This window comes from Dasypus novemcinctus, chromosome 22 (genome assembly GCF_030445035.2).
Source record: "Dasypus novemcinctus isolate mDasNov1 chromosome 22, mDasNov1.1.hap2, whole genome shotgun sequence".
NCBI lineage: Eukaryota > Metazoa > Chordata > Mammalia > Cingulata > Dasypodidae > Dasypus > Dasypus novemcinctus.
Window position 1 is genome coordinate 45492301 of NC_080694.1, and position 13959 is coordinate 45506259.

A 13959-nucleotide genomic window follows, 5' to 3' on the forward strand; every position below is an offset into this window, starting at 1 on the left:
GTTGGCACATTCTGGGCAAGTCCCTTGGCCCTTCTCTGTTTCAGTTCCTGCAATTGTAGAATGGGACAAAAAAGAGCACCACCAAAGCATTTCCCGAATTGTATTGCCCTGAACACTGGTCTGCTGTGAGATCTTAGTGGTATCCCATAGGGAAATACCAGAATTTTAGTTTCCTGACTGTTAAAACAAATACCGTACCTTGGGTTGGCTTAACAACAGGAATTTATTGGCTCCCAATTTCAGAGGCTAGAAGGTTTGCTTCTCCCCAGACTTCTGGGTTCCTTGACTTTTCCATCCCATGACAAGGCACATGGTGGCATCTTCTTTCCCTTCCAGGTTCCACTGACTTCGGACTTCTAGCTTCAGGCTGCCCTCTGTATCTTCCTTCTTTTTATCTAGTATTGTAGCCATATTGAATTAAGGTCAACCCTCATTCATTTTGGGTACACTGTAATTAATGACATCTTCAAAGGTCCTATTTACAAATAGGTTCATACCCACAGGGATTGGGACCTGAACTTGCCTTTTGTGTGGGGCATGATTTGGTCCCCAACAACCAAACAACCAGTCAATCAACCAACAAGAGTTGTAATTAAATTAAATTTGGGAAACAAAGAGTTAAAGTTTAAAAAGCTTGTTAACAGACCTTCTCAGAGCCTTGAAAAGGCTAAATTGCAATGTGATGGCTTCTAGAAGAGAAAACAGCATAATCATCATAGCTGTAGGGAAAAAAGTTAGGAAATTTGCTAGTCTACACAACAGGGGTGATAGGAAGATCTACTGATATAATAGATCACTACTTGAACATTGGGCATTTTTAAAGAATTCTTGATGATCCCAGGAATTTGGAGTTGGCAGACACCCCTGAATGCCGACTTAATTTTCTGCATTAGGGATTTTCCTCTTGACCCAACCCCCCGAAGGTAATGGATAGACTTGGGGAAAAGGCACTGGGATTCCAAGCTTCTGTAGGAATGCTGCCAGTGTTGATTCTCAAATGGCTCACATCAAAATCAGCTCAGCTGCTTATTATCCATTGAGATTCCTGGATCAGAGGGGCTAAGATGGAGATCAGGGATCACAGTTTTTAGCAGGGGCTTCATTGATTTCATATGTACATGAAGGTTTAAGAGCTGCTGGCCTAGAGTCTTGGCATAGCCCAGAGCCTCAAAAACTTAAAAAATTCCTGCATATCCTTACAGGGCATCCTGCTGGTGACATGGTGAGGAAGTCAACCCAAACAGGACCCCCTTACTGGCCAGGTACTCTGCCTGATAGGAGAGGACACTTAACATTTAGATAACTTTAAGTCCACAAGGGTGTTAATCCTCATAATTTACTATGATTCCCATTTTACAGAAGGAGAAGCTGATGGCGACATTCCTTAGATCACACATGAATTTGCTGGAAGACAACCTAGCCCAAACTGGCTTAAATTTTAAAAGGGAATGTATCGGTTCATCTAAGGAGAAAGCCCATGGCTAGGATGGTTTCAGGCAGGGCTGAATCCAGGGGCCCAAATAATGTGATGAGGTGTCATTCTCACCTGAGCCATCCCTCAGCTCTTTTCCTCTCTGTACTAGCTCAGTTTTCAGGCAGGCTTTACCTGCATGGTGGCAGAAAGATGACCTGTGGCTCAATGCTATGGAACAAGGGTCCACAAACTGTGGTCACAGGGGCCGTTTGCCTGTTTTTTAAAATAAAGTTTTTTGGAGCCGAATCATGCCCGTTTGTCTGCCTATCACCTGTTTTCCTGCTGCAACAGCAGTGTTAAGTGACACTGAATGACCCTAAGTCACTAAAGTCTAAAATATTTTTTGTCTGGCCCTTTACCCAAAGTTTGCTGACCCCTGCAGGAAAAACAGGCTCCACTGAGGTCTGAGAGGCACGGGTTATTTACTGCGAGAATACCAGACCCTGGAGTCTGGAAGCCAAGAGCATCCATTATTTAAAGTGTTGCTTTGGGTTAGCAAAAGACTTGGGAGTTCATTTACAATTCAAATACGTTCCATTCCCAATGTCAGTCTGTTCTATAGATTAAATGAACAGTAGATTATTTGTCACATGCTTTAGTGGTGAAGCTTAGATTCCTGGGAGATGAAACAGGAATTTTGTATTGACTCTCCCAGGAAGAATTTTGTTGATAACATCTAATATCTCAATAACCATAGGACAGAGCCTGCATAAATTTACATTTAAATACCTTTACCCCACCTGGCTGGTCTGTTCCATGTGCTCTCATTCATTGGCTGCCTGAAGCCATAGACTATAAATATCTTCATCTTCCCACTACCGTACTTAGAAAATTTTGAAGAACTTGACAAAATGGGATTGTTTCCTCTCAAAGCTTATGAATTACCATCGTGACCTAGAGATACCTCTAGTTTTAACCAAGTTTGAATGAAGGGTTTTGAGTTTATGGCCTCCACCTTGGCTAGTCTTAAGAGCCTGTTTTCCATGCAGTCCTCATTGATAGAGTACATCTACCAGTAATCCCTGCAAAATCCAGGACTGAGTCTCTCCTGGGCTCAACTCAATTGCTCAGCCCTCAACACCTATTTAGGCATAGGGGGTGGGGCAGTGGGGAGAGCACAGTGCTCTGATTGGCCAGCACTGGGTCTCTGCCCATCTTGAGTCAGGAGTGAGATTGAACTGGGAGTACAGAGGGGCGGTTCTCCAGAGGAGAATCAGGAGGCCCAGCCACCTGCTGGGGGGCCAAAAAGAACTAGCACCCACCAACAACTATTAGGTGGTGAACTCTAGAGCTGAACCCACATCCTCCCAGTTTCAAAACGAACATTCTTTGCACTCTACACAAGGAATAGTGTCTTTTAAGTGAAGCAGATCTGCACCTATTCTAGGCCAAGCGAGCCCTGGCTGAATTCCTAACTGCACCCTGTGGCATAGATGCCTAAGAAGAGAATGTCCTGGGACCTTCCTGCAGTGGCTAGGGTAGCCCCCCTCCAGGGTACCTACACACAGGTATGTATATATATTAGAATACTTCAGGGCAAGGCATTTAACACCCCTCCCTCTTCACTTGCTGGAGTGGGATCAAGTTGTCTTTGCATCTGTTTTACGGAGGTGTGTTTTCTCCTTCATCACTAAGCCCTCCTGTTACTGTAGCCTGTAATTCGGAGATTTGAAAGGCCAGACTTACACACCCGTGGAATGGGGGCTTTCTTGAAAATAGGCAAGACTTAATTAAAGTCATGTTTTCTTTCCTTCTGAGGAGCACTTCTTCCTCTTCATTTGTTCCTCCTCAATTTCCCCACCCGTAAAATGGGAATAATAATCACATTATCTCGTAAGATTAATGTGAGTGTTACATAAGGTACTACATTGTAAGTGCTTAGGTCAATGGTTGGTACGGTTAGTGATAAACAAATGATAGTGGTCATTAATATTGTTATCACCCTTGTCATCGTCTCTGTTGTCATCGTCGCCGTCGTTGCCTAAGGAAGTGCCATGCTGGTCAGAGCCTCTCTCCCTGTTAGGAGGAAACTGAAGTCCCTGTTCATAGTGTGCAGAGTACTGTAGACCACGCTCGTCATTTGGCTTCTTTCTCTTCCTGTACTAGGATTCCAGAACCAGTAGAACCATCCCCTTCATGTTAGGGCTCAGTGGGATGCTTAGCTGCTAACGCTTTCTAGGCCAGCAGGAAACCAAACTCGGCGCCTTCCTTCATGAGCCTTTTGAAGACCAAGCCACCATGAGAAATATGGTGGAAAAGGAGTCAGCTAACGTGCCTCGGGCCCTCCCTGCTCTTGCAGCACGCTCTAGTAGCCCACCTGGAACAATTCCATCTGCCATAAAGAGTGGATACAGCGCACAAGCAGGCACAGGAACAATTCCATCTGCCATAAAGGGTGGGATGCAGTGCGCAAGCAGGTGCAGGTACTTAGTCTGTGTAGCAGTTTGATATTATTGATGAATTCCAAAAAGAAATATTGGGTTATTTATATATGGATTGTGTATATATATATATGTATGTATACGTATCTTTTCCTCCAGGCATATTAGATTATATTGGATTCATAGGTTTACTTGATTAAGTGGTTATGTAAACCTCTTGTGCCAGTAGGGCATTGAGTCCCTACCCCTTGGGGGGTGGAAACTCACAGATAAAAGGCATGGTGAAGGACAGAGTTGGGGGTTCTTAATGTTGGAGTTTGATGCTGGAGTCTTAAGCAGGAGCCCCAGGAAGTAAGCACACAGAGGAAAGAGAAGCAAGCCCCAGAAAGAGAGGAACCCTAAAAAAGAAAAAAAACTGAAAAAGAAAAAAAAAAAAAAGCCCAGGAAGAAGCAAGCCCTGGGAAGAGAGGAACCCAGGAAGCCTGAACCCTTGTAGCCGTCGGCAGCCATCTTGCACCAACACGTGGAAATAGACTTTGGTGAGGGAAGTAACTTATGCTTTATGGCCTGGTATCTGTAAGCTCCTACCCCAAATAAATACTCTTCATAAAAACCAACCAATTTCTGGTATTTTGCTTGAGCACCCCTTTGGCTGACTAAGACAGTCTGGTTCTTGGAAATTAAGACCATGCATAAGTCAAGTACTTTCTTTTCCTGCTTTTCTAAAGAGAAAGAAATGATCATCTCCCAACCATTTTGCCCTCCTACGGATAAGGCAGATCCCAGTCACATCATAAGAAGAGTCCAAGCTATCTCTTTTCTTAGAGGAGTGGCCGTGCCAGAAGAACCCTGAGAGCTCGCTCCCCCATTCTCTGCCCCAGGTCTGTGGCCCAGTACCCATTCTCAGCATTCTCAGCATTCTCAGTTCTGCCAGCTGACGTTAGAGCTGATTCATACCTAAGTGAGTGTTTTCTCCAGACTTCTTGCTCTCAGCACTACGAAGAAGCCACCTTCGAGCTAAGCATTTTTTCTTAAATGTTTCCAAAGACTGTTATTGTAAACACGCTTGCCCCTTCCTTCCTTTCCCCCTGTCTTCGTCCCCTTCTCTCTCCCATTCCTGTGGGAGGAGCCCATTTGATTCTGAGCACTGTTCTGTTTTCTTTGAACCCTATATACCACATTCTTAAGCCCTACTTCATTATCAGACAGCAGAGCAGTCAGGTGGAAAGCTGGCCCCTACCAAATGAATTGGAAAAGAAAAAGTAATTTGGGTGATGAAAATATGAATCACTTAAACCTAATGTAATTCAGTCTACTCGATCATCTACTGTGTTTAAGGGCTAAACATCTTGACTTTAGTAATATACTTATTAAGGAGTCATTTAACTATCAAGTTATAATTATGCCTTTATACTGCTCTGCCAGTGCCTTACCACTCTAGGTTTTTCAAAGGCACTCCTGATTTCTTATAATTATTTTAATTTGGTAATTTCAGAATACTTTCATCCATTTCTTAAGAACGTGATTGGGAACGTGATTAGGGTCCTCATGGTGTATTTCTTAAGACAAATAATGATAATTTGCTCTCACGCCTCTCAAGATGTGTGTGAATGAGCTGAATCAAATGCAGTCCTTCATTTATTTATTAATAAGTATATCTTGAGTGCTCCATAGAAGAAGCAAGCTCAGTAGCAATCCTGAATAATGTGAAGGATTCCTTAGGTAATCTCTACATAACCTTCAGTGGAAGATGTTTTAGGTCAGCTGACATCAGAGAAGCCTCAAGGTGGATTCTTTCTGAATTTTACCTTTTGTGTCCTAAATGTTTTGAGAATCAAAAGAGAGAAACTCTTCTAACCAGATATGGATACCCCCAAAATTTTGCATTTGATTTTAGTGCTTTGGTGGTCCCAGTGAAGCCCACTGGGCTCCACAAATTCCAGGACAAGATTGCTGCTGTGGGGAGTATTTCATTTGGCTGCAGAAAGTGCTTAGAGAAGTATTAGAGGGTCATTCTGAGCAGGTGAGTCAGGGAGAGGTCCTGAAGACCAAGCCAGGAAATGAAAGCATTCTACTGTAAGCTGTGGGAGGTCCATTTTTCTGAGAAGAGCAGTTTTTTGGAAGGTTAATCTAGCAGCAGGATAGGGTTGAAGGCAAAAGCCTGGAACTGGGGATGTAAAATCACACAATCCAGACAAGCTGCGGTAAGAGTATACGTTAAGGTAAGAAATGGAAAAAATCGGTGATGAATCCCAACTCTGTGATTATACCAAAAGCCACTGCATGTACACATTGGATTGATTGTATGGTATGTGAATGTATCTCAGTAAAATTGTTGAAGGAAAAAAAAAACTGGAAAAATGGTAATGGATATTTAAGATAAAATGCTATCGTGGGAATCAGATCATTAGGCTCTTGCCTTCACTTCCCGCCTGGACTATATTCCGCCTTGGTACAGTTCCCAACAGTTGTCACAACCCGCGCGTGGCTCTATCCTGATGCTTAGCAGTGTTGAAGAAGCACCAAATCAAGCAGTTGATGCCATCTAAAGAGAGTAATTTCCAAATTCAGGATTGCTGGCCTCATCGAGCTCCCTGCAATTTTCCACTGTAGCTGTTTTTTTTCTACCACTCTCCTCAGCCACTCTGCAACCCAGACTGACTTAAAGCCTCCCCTGTCTTTATCTTCTTCTTTTTAGCCTCCGAGTACTCCATTTTATGCTCTGCTGCTAGCTCGATGACCCTGCGGCCCACATCCAGTCTATGCCATTTATGATCAAAGACCTCCGCTCAGACTTCCAGTAACTTCTGCTTTTCCTCCCTAACTCCGTTTCCTGAATTACTCGATGACTTTCCCACATCTTCAGCCTCTCGCTGCCCACTGGCTCTTGCAGCTCAGACTCCTGCCCAGATTGAGTGTGCCAGATCATTCCCTCACTTTCCAATCCCCCTTCGATAGTTCTCCAAGGCACCTAAGGAGGCCTTGCAGAAAGACACCATCTCCAGGCTCCAGCTCCTTCTTGACTTAGCTACATCCTCTTCTACACCTTTCTTTTATAATAAAAAATTTAAAAGATATATGCATATGTGTATATAAAATCTTCATCCTCTGCTCAATTATGACAATCAAAAACTCCAGCTTTTCTTGCTTTCTTGTCCTCCCTCATGGCTATCCAGAGAGTTACCAAAAACTGCTGACTGTCCCTCCTCTGAATAAGGACTTGGCTCTCTGTCCCTGCCTCACTCGGTTCCTAGGCCCTACGTTCCAGGCTGTTGGAGTGGTCTCTTAATTGCTCTCTCTGCCACCTGTTCTCGTCGCTCTACTTCAGGTTACCAAGAAACAAATCTGATGGCATCTTGTTCATTTTCCTTCTCCATCAGGCTGACCCTCACCACACTCATTAAAATTGAACCCCTGTCCTACTCAGGTATCTCCTTTACCATGTCCCACCGTAAGCACGGATTGTCTTAACATATCCTGGAATATGCTTAGTTTTAACTTTATCGTCTGCCCCCTCCCCCTTCCAGTATAAGTTCCATGAGTTGGTTTTTTGTTGTTGTTGTTTCTTAATGAAACAACCAGTCTCTGGTACATGGTGAGCAATCAGTATGTATTTTGTCAAACGTAATAATGTCACTTTCCCGTTTTCAGATCCTCATCCTTTTCCTAAGGCTTATAGGGTAAAATCCAAACAATGAGTAAAATCTCACCAAAGCTTTCATGATCCGGCCCCAGACTCCGCCAGCCTCATGTCTCTCCGCTTGCTGTCTCTGTCACCTACAGTAACTGACGCTCTCATTTCCCTCGGGCTCTTGGAGTCTTGGACGTGCTGTGTTCTTTCAGCCCTCTCTGTTCCTGTTGGATCTCTTTCCCCTTCTACTATCCCTTCCCCATCTTCCCAACATGGGAAGAACCCTTGGGAAACGTAGCCAAAAATCATGTCCCTGGAGGCCTTCTCCAGTTCTCTGAAGCAGAATTAGCTGCCGCTTCCGTTCTGCCTCCCTTGAGTGCTGTGTCCTTGCCCCTGTGGCAGCACATTTTTATCAGCATGACCCTCTGTCTGTAGACCGTCTGCTCCAGGGCACTTCCGGTTCTTCCCCGTGCCCACCCTGTGACACAGAACACATTGGTCACGTCACCGTATGACTTTGAAAAGTGGCTCTATCAGTTCACGGACCAGGCGATCAGAAGCGTGAGGGCCATCTCCATTGTGCCCAAATCCTCGCTACCTGCACCCCCAAACCTGTGCTTCCCCCTGCAGTCCCCGTTCCAGAGAACGAACGGGGCCACCCCAGGAATCACCTGCACCCCCTCCCTCAGGCCACCCAGTCCACCACCAAGCCCTCTTGACATGACTCCCCACCTGTCTCTCAGATGCGTCACCCGCCTTCCCGTCCTGCCGCCAGGAGCCTTTACCGCGGCGACTGCCACAGCACGCTGCTGGCCCCTGGTCGAGGGTCCACGCATAGTTATATATACATGTGTAGAATGCCTGAATCTCCTGAGTTGAACCTTTCTCAGAACACAGCAGGCTGAACCCTCAGGCTGTGATTTTGGCTTCCAAGAGCAGCACATGTTGCCAAAGACTGGGTGATATTTCCCGAAGGACAGTGTCTGAAAACAAACCGAGTGGTTTGGGACCTTCCCCTCCAATTTTACTTTCTGGAAAGTCGAGTTCCTCCCCACTCCTTGACTTCACCAGGGAGGTTATATTATCCGGAGTGTTCCTATCTTAAAAAATGCAACTTGGGGTCTCTCTCACTGGGATATGTAAATACTCATGTAACTTGGAAGAGAGTCTGTTTTATTCCTAGAGTGTGACGAGGTTGGGGTGATGGGCGATTGCAGCTTTGAAAGAGGGATTCACTAAGCATTATTACTTTGAAAGCCTTAAATTCCTACAATGTACAGTTTGGGGAATTAGTCTAGATGTTGCCTAGGTTCTCTTACAGCTCACAATTTCTGAGTTGTTTTGTTTTTTGTAAAACGGTGGTGGAGAGGAGAGAGCAGTGGGTGGTAGAGAGGCTGACATGGAAATAGACAGCTGAATGTGTCCTCCCAACTTTATCCCTAGCAGTGTGATTGTGGTTGCATCGGCCACATTTTACTTGAGAAACTGCTGGGCCAGAAGTTTTCCAACTGATTTGAATCCTGATGTCTTCTCCCTGCCCTGGGGAAGGCTCTGACCTGTCGAGAGCCCTCTCCTTGTCCATCTCCTCCTCCTCGGGTCTAAGGGAAGACTGGACAAACCTGCCAGGGCCTTCTGAATCTCTGGCGTTTGGCTGATTGTCCCCAGCCTTTAGAACGCGTTGGTACGGCGTCCATCCCAGCAGGCAGAAAGAGGCATGGAACCCATGTTATCTGTAACCATGGAAAACGTTCACCATCTGTGAGGCTCCCATTTTAACACTTTTTTTTCCCTCTTTCTTTATTTCTATCTCTTTCTCTGGGGGAAAAAACAAGCTGAGGAAGTGGAGAGGCTGGCGGCCATGCGCTCGGACTCCCTGGTCCCAGGCACCCACACCCCACCCATCCGGAGGAGAAGTAAATTTGCCAACCTGGGACGGATCTTCAAGCCTTGGAAATGGAGGAAGAAGAAAAGCGAGAAGTTCAAACACACATCTGCAGGTAAGAGCTCTTCCCTTCACCGCTCCCTGGGGGCTGGTTGACCTCAACTCTCGATCTTAATTAGTAGACTTCATTTACTTATTTGTTGGAGCCAAAGAAGGGTCACCCATCCTTAGGATGGCCCTTGCCGAGTAACTCTTCAGTGGAACTGAGAATTGCTTTTCTAGCCTATGTGTTTTCTTGTGTCTTAGGGATTTTGTTAAGTTGTTGTTTCGGGGTTTGTTGGTTTTGGAAGGAACCATCACTTTTTTTTTTTGATAAATCTGAACTTAGAACTCTACTTTTTCTGTAACTGAGTGCTTCCATCCAGGCATTAACAATCCCCTTCTTATCATCTATCCTTATTTTCACTGTGCCAGTGAAAGACAAGACACAAGCAGAAAATAAGTTATATGGTGTTATATGTTATATATGGTATACATGGTATATATGGCAGATAAGAAAAGGATGTATATGGTATATATGTTAGATATGGCAGACAAGAATGGGTTGTTTCATGGAGGAAAATTCTTGAATAAATAACTCTCAGACATGGCAGGAAAACACAGAAGAGTGGACAGGAGGCATTATTGCAGTGACAGAGAGCTCACAGCTTGTAGGCTGGTGGACAGAAAAGGAATGAGAGAAGGGTGAGCATAGCTGAGGGGTAAGGGCACAGACTTGAGTCAGACTGTGTGGCTTCAAGATTCACCTCTGGTACTCATTGCCTGTATGACTTTGCTCAGCTTATTTGACTCTGTACCTCAGTTTCCTTATCTATAAAATAGGGGTAAAGTGAATATGTGTGAAGCATTTAGAACCTAGACTGGTACACCATGTGGATATTTTTTTTTAATTAGTAAGGGTGGGCAGAGGGAAATGCATAGAGGAAAAAAAGCAAAGAGCTCTGATTGTTGTCTGTTGGGTTTGAGATGAGATGGAGGAAGAACTATGGAGCTTATTTTTGTTTTGTTTTGTTTTTAGCTAATTGTGTGCCCAGGGTCATTCCTTGGGCATAGCCCAGGGCTTTCATTGCCTTCTTCCTTCAGACCTTCAAAAATTCAGCTTGCTTTCTCTTCTCAGAATTACCACTGCCTCTACTTCTTGGTTTACCTCCCCATCCACCTGGCCCCAAATTAACTATGTAATAGGAGGTGATCTGCTTCTTGGACCTAAGCACCTGTCCACAGATCCAGGATTTTTAATGCTAATTTCTTGGGGGACTGAAGGGAAATGACAAACGTAGGGAAGTTACAGTTTTGAAATCTTGAAACCTGAAATCATAAACATCCCCGGTTTATATTTTCTGCCTCTGTTTCTTGAAAGGAATCCCAAAGTCTTGTTGCTATAATATGTTAATTCCTGAAGTTAGAATTAGTGTCTGAAAATCATGAACCTCTAAATTGTCGGCCCTCGGGATGGGTCCCTTCACCCCGAGTTTGCCACCCTTTCCGTCACTGTGCAGATCCATCAAGATGTAACCAAACGTGAGGTCATGTGGATCCTGAACATGAGGGAGTGACAGATGAGCAGAACTCCAAAAGGAAGATTCTTCCGTATGGCCCAGGTGATACTTAGAAAGCTCCAGAAAGGACACTTAGATCTTAGCTTCAGAGATGAGAAATCTAAGTGAAGTATTTGTTATATGTATAGTGAGTTTCAAGATGTGAACAAGAAAGAAAATGGGAGTGTTCTGTAAGCACTGACAAATTCCACAAGATCCCTTGCAATGTCTTCCTGACCGTATGAAAATTAGTTTATAATAGTAAAAACAGGTGGAACGGACATCACGATCCCAGAATGCTCAGGATTGGGGAATGAATTATGGACTTAAGTAGACTTATCGGTATTGTGAATTCTAGCAATGGAAGAAATTATATCATTGATGTGGAGGCAGCAGCCACTGGAAGTTCTGAGGGCAGGGAGAGGGAAAAATGGGTGTAATAGGGTGGCATTTTCGGGACTTAGGAATTGTCCTGAATGACATTGCAACAACAGATGCAGGCCATTATGTATCTTGCCATAACCTACAGAATAGTGTGGGAGAGAATGTAAACTACAATGCAAACTATAACCCACACTTAGTGGCAATGCTCCAAAATGTGTTCATCCATTGCAGTGAATGTACCTCACCAATGAATATGTTGTTAATGTGGGAAAAGGTGGAGGTGTGGGGAGTGGGGCATAGGGGAGCCCCCTATATTTTTTATGTGACAGTTGTGCAATCTAAGTGTCCTTAAAAAAAAAGGAGATTAAAAAAACCCGCATATAAATGACTGCCGTTTGTCAGCATGAATCCCTAAATGATGATGTGGTAGATGCATTTCCTCCTGGCACAACAAGAGCTTTGTTACACATTTGGCCAGGCCGTAAGACAAAGCCCCAGTGCGTCTCTTATGAAAAGGGTACCTCACCATTCATGCTGCCTCTTCAGGACATTGGGAAACTTGTCTTTTGATGGATGCAAATACAATGGCATCAGCTTATTCATGAATCTTTAAAATCACATTCTTAAAATCTGGGAAAATGTCACTTAGGCCTCTTTGGGAAGAAACATTAAAACACGTGGCAGGCAAGTTTTACATCAGTCATTCCCATCACTAACTATTCTTAGCAAGTTCTTGTGACCTCCGTGACCAAACTGATTCATTTGGCAGTTGAATTTGATGTTTGTATTTAGTGGGTTTTTCTTTTTTTAAAGGCCTTTAGCTCCTGAATTAGAGAAGGTAGAAGGAAATACTCTAGGATAGCTTAATATCTTGTTGAATGGATGGATACATGATAGAACTCAACTTATTCTGTTTAAAAAAACAAAGTCAGTGTTTTACTTTGTAGTATCCTTTATTCTTAACTGAATTTAGAAATAGTAATCCTTACTTTTGGAGAGATTTTCCGTATTATTTCTAAGCCCAAAGAAAAAAATAACTGACAGCATAAACATGTTCTACATGATAAATTATCCAATATTCAAATATCACTTTGAAAATAAACTTACCCAAGTATAGATAACAACCAAATATTAAATAAATAAATAGATTGATTGTGGTAGTGTTAACTGGTAGACTAGTTTTTTAGTTGGTATGCATAGTCTTCTATAGGTGTTATAATGTACTTTGATATGTGCAATATATACCATTTTAAAAACAACAATAAGTCTATATAGTAAATTTCTATAATGTACTGATATTTAAGATTGAGCACTTGATTGAGCAAATGAAAGGACATTGAAACAGTGCCTACTAAGCTGATTATTATTTCCACACTGTTACATTCATCATCTGCCATAATTAGCTGTACTATAGTTTGACTGTAAGTGACATGACAGGTATGTTTGTGTGTCTGTGTATTCAGCACCTTCAAAGGTATACCCGGAAGTGGTGTTTTGTAAGTCGTGTAACAGTAAGGACACTACATTGGAAAATTATGTTCACAACATTTTCCTCTAGTTTGACGTGGACTATTACATGGGTTTTCCAAAAACAAATCCGGCTGCTGTTCACACATCGTTCATAGTCATAGCTGAAGGCTGGAGTCCTTGAAATGTCTTCAACATTAAAACTCAATGGCCGAGGGAAGCGGGTGTAGCTCAGTAGTTGAGCGCCTGCGTCCCGCGTATGAGACCCCAGGTTCGGTGCCCGGTACCTCCTAAGCGAGCTCCGGCTGGCCGTGAAAGCTCTGGACGGCAACGGGTCCCTTCGCAGAAGCAGGCACCCATCACACGGCAGGAGGGAAACGGTAACAGAGAGAAAATGGAGTAATGGGTGGGGCGGGTCCCCATGCGTCTCAGCCTGTTCTCCCGGGCTCGGCCCGGGGCCTGCGATGCCCTTAGCCCGGCTCGCCCAGCGCCTTGTGTGGAGTCGGTGCTGGGTGTCGGCAGCGTCTCCACACCTGCCACGGGAATGAAGATGGGTGAGAACGCCCCCTGCAAAATGGAACAGGCAGTACCTCCCCCAGGCAGTCAAGAGGAGCGATCTTACCCAAGTTCCTTGAAAACAAGGGTGGTATTTATAGAAAAGTAAAACTGGCAGGAGTAAACTGCAAAGACGCCGCGGAAAATCACAAGCTGCAGGGGTTGGCCCTGGAAACCCACAATGTGTCAGAATTCCCTTTGTGCTTCTAAGATTTCCTCCACACCTAAGCCCTTGGCAGGGGGATATACATATATATATAAAAATAAACTTTCACTGAGTGCAATCTTAAAGGTACAATCACAACTGTGAAAAGGCAGTGAAGGAAAGGCCCTTGGAAATCCGAGAGGTGGGACTTGACTTAGTCTGAGGGGTCAGGAGTGCTTCCCTGAGGAAGAGAGGTTTGAGCTGGGATTTTAGGGAGGAGTAGGAATTTAGAAAACAGGCACTCAAGGCAGTGGAAATAGCATGTGCAAAGGCCCTGTGGTGGAGGAGGCAGGAATGGGACAGTCTGGGAAGTCAAGAAAGACTGGGCGTTTGGGGAATGGAGAGCTGGATTGCTGATGTGGACTGAGGCTGGCGAGTTAGC

At 44.2% G+C, this 13959-nt stretch overlaps 1 protein-coding gene across 1 annotated transcript in view; it reads left to right on the forward strand.

Annotated features, from left to right (window-relative positions):
- PHACTR1 (phosphatase and actin regulator 1) overlaps positions 1 to 13959 on the forward strand; it is a 604691-nt gene that overhangs the window by 345411 nt on the left and 245321 nt on the right. Inside the window, 1 exon segment of the mRNA XM_058285234.1 lies at positions 9319 to 9483. Within this exon segment, the coding sequence (XP_058141217.1) occupies positions 9319 to 9483 (165 nt within the window).